Here is a 2500-nt window from a genome sequence, read left to right as displayed (position 1 = left end):
GTGGCTGGGTTGATGACGAGTGCCGTTGCAGAGACACTTGGAATCGTGTAGATGAGGCCATTGCGTGCCAGCACGCCGCCCCACCACTTGATGTTTGTGTCCAGGCCACTGATGGTGGTGAGATCCATTGTCAGGGTCTCTGGGTTAATGATGAGCACAGAGGGCGCTTCGACGGGAACGCAGTAGATGAGACCGCTGTCCGTTTGCACGCCACCATACCACTTTAATCCCTCGCTCGACAGCCCGGAAAGCGTGGTGTTGTCGGCCGAGTTGGTCGCTGGATCGATGATCAGCACAGCCGTGGCAGAATAAGGGATGCCGAAGATGAGGCCGTTGCCGGCCGCAACGCCACTGCGCCATTTGAGATGACCAGAGCCAAGTTCTTGGATGCTTGTGGTGTCAATGGTGTTGGTGTCTGAGTCGATGATGAGCGTCGTGTCCCTGGTTGATGGAAACATGTAAACGAGGCCGTTGCTTGCCAGCACAGCACCGGCCCACTTGTTTGCGTCTTGTCCGAGTCCAGAGATTGTGGTCGTGTCGACGGTGTTGGTGTCCGGATCGATGATGAGCACGGACGGGGAGGTGTACGGCGCCGCGTAGATCAGGCCGTTGTTCGCCAACACGCCACCAAGCCACTTGTTTGTCGTTGAGCCGAGCTGCCCAAACGTCGTGGCACTTGGAAAGCACACTTCGCCACGGACACGATCAATCGCCCTCTGCTGGGCCGAAATCGCACTCCGTTGTGCATCGATTATGCTTTCCTGTGCAGCGTTGACGCTCTGCTGCGCCGACATGGTGCTCATCAACATGCTGAGGGTCTCGTGCACATTCAGGCCGTTCAGAAACACGGGCTGGCTCATGGGATCGCTCGTGTTGATGTGGAAGGCGCCCGCATCATCCTCCTCCAGTATCACCTCTCCGACGCTGATAAACGGCATAGCCAGGAAAAGCAACGAGCAGACAGCTGCCACTAGCACCTGAGCCGTCGCACGCCGTTGCACCCATCCTGTCATCTTCGTCCTCGTCACCATCAGCAACGAAGAAGAGCACTCAAGTGCGCGAGCCAACTGCTGTTCGTGGAGGGCAATTGTGGAGGATTGTTGGGCATTGTACATGGATTTCGAGCCGTCGTTCGTGTGTTGACATGATTCCACACACACACACACACACCCACACGTGAGAGCCGTGCGCGCGATTGCAATATATGACGTGTGCATTTACTGTCGTTGCTGCTGTAACTGGCCAGCAACACCACACATTGTAGGAAGTGAGGGGGACGAAGATGAGGAGGAGATGAGACAAAGGGAAGAGATAGCCAACGGAGGTGTTGCAGCGGTGAGCACAAGCAGGGAACGGCACGAAACATAACCGTGGCGTTGTGCATGTGTGTGTGTGTGTACGTTTGATCAGGTCTGTAACCGGACCATGCCTCGCGCAAATGCGCCTGCACATGGGATAGAGCAGAGTGACGGTGGAAACGTGAGATGTTGACACACACGCAAATGGACGGCATGCAAGAAGGAGAAGACACACAAACACGCACTCACAAGCACAGACAAACAGACAAACAAACAGACTCACAGACACGGACACAACCCCACAGACACCCACACACACACACACACACACACACACACACAGACACACCCACACACAGACACAGACAAACCACACACCCACAGACACACACCCACACACACACACACACACACACATCGGCACGCAGACAACTGCTGCCCCTCCATAAACACAAAAGATGCCCGACCTTCGCATTTTGAAAGGCGGGTCTCGATATCCGCGATGCGGTTGTCGATTGCATCAAGTCGTGTGGTGGCAATCTGGTCCATGAGATCTAATTGCTGCACCATGGACACAACCATCACATCAAGCGTCGCCTTCACGTTCACAGACAATGACCCCTTCAGCCCACCAGGTGCATCCAGCGAAATGTTCGCAGCAGCCTGATGGTGTGTGTATGCGTGCGTGCGTGTGTGTGTGTGTGTGTTATGTGTGTTATGTGTGTGTGTGTGTGTTATATTGGGTTGCTGGCAAACGTGAGAGAGAAGCAGTCGCCTCACAACTCCACACACTGCACTTCCTCGCTCAAATACACCCCAACTCCCAAAGCGCCATTGCACGTACCTCCTCCAGAATGACTGTTTCCAGCTCATCTGTTCCTCCAATGGCGGTCTGTCCAAATCGCCGCATCAGCGCGTCCTCGTTCTCAATGTCATGACGCAATCTGAAGAATTTTCGGTTCGGTGACATCTCAAGGATCCAATCACGCGGCTCGTAAAACGCTTGCAGCTGTGTATGCGTGCGTGCGTGCGTGAGTGAGTATGCGTGCGTGAGTGAGTATGCGTGCGTGTGTGAGCGTGCGTGAGTGTGCGTGTGTATGCGTGCGTGCGCGAGTGTGCGTGTGTATGCGTGTGTGTGTGTGTGTGTGTGTGTGTGTGTGTGTGTGTGTGTGTGTGTGTGTGTGTGTGTGTGTGTGTGTGTG

The 2500-nt window shown here is 54.9% G+C and overlaps 2 protein-coding genes across 2 annotated transcripts in view; both read right to left on the bottom strand.

Annotated features, from left to right (window-relative positions):
• PTSG_11419 (uncharacterized protein) overlaps nucleotides 1-1106 on the bottom strand; it is a 1786-nt gene extending 680 nt beyond the window's left edge. Inside the window, exon 1 of the mRNA XM_004987511.1 lies at nucleotides 1-1106. This exon is cut by the window's left edge and continues 680 nt beyond it. Coding sequence (XP_004987568.1) covers nucleotides 1-1031 — 1031 coding nt within the window. The 5' untranslated portion in view covers nucleotides 1032-1106.
• Nucleotides 1107-1203: 97 nt separating this feature from the next.
• PTSG_11418 (uncharacterized protein) lies at nucleotides 1204-2310 on the bottom strand. The gene is made up of 3 exons (XM_004987510.1): nucleotides 2143-2310; nucleotides 1766-1961; nucleotides 1204-1444 (listed from the first exon to the last, which is right to left on the bottom strand). The coding sequence occupies exons 1-3, from the start codon at nucleotides 2266-2268 to the stop codon at nucleotides 1407-1409; spliced, it is 360 nt and encodes a 119-aa protein (XP_004987567.1). The 5' UTR covers nucleotides 2269-2310; the 3' UTR covers nucleotides 1204-1406.
• Between the last annotated feature and the right edge of the window lie 190 nt (nucleotides 2311-2500).

This window comes from Salpingoeca rosetta (assembly GCF_000188695.1).
Source record: "Salpingoeca rosetta unplaced genomic scaffold supercont1.67, whole genome shotgun sequence".
NCBI classification, from domain to species: Eukaryota; class Choanoflagellata; order Craspedida; family Salpingoecidae; genus Salpingoeca; species Salpingoeca rosetta.
The sequence above is the reverse complement of the archived record's forward strand: the minus strand, read 5'-3'. Positions and strand labels throughout refer to the sequence as shown.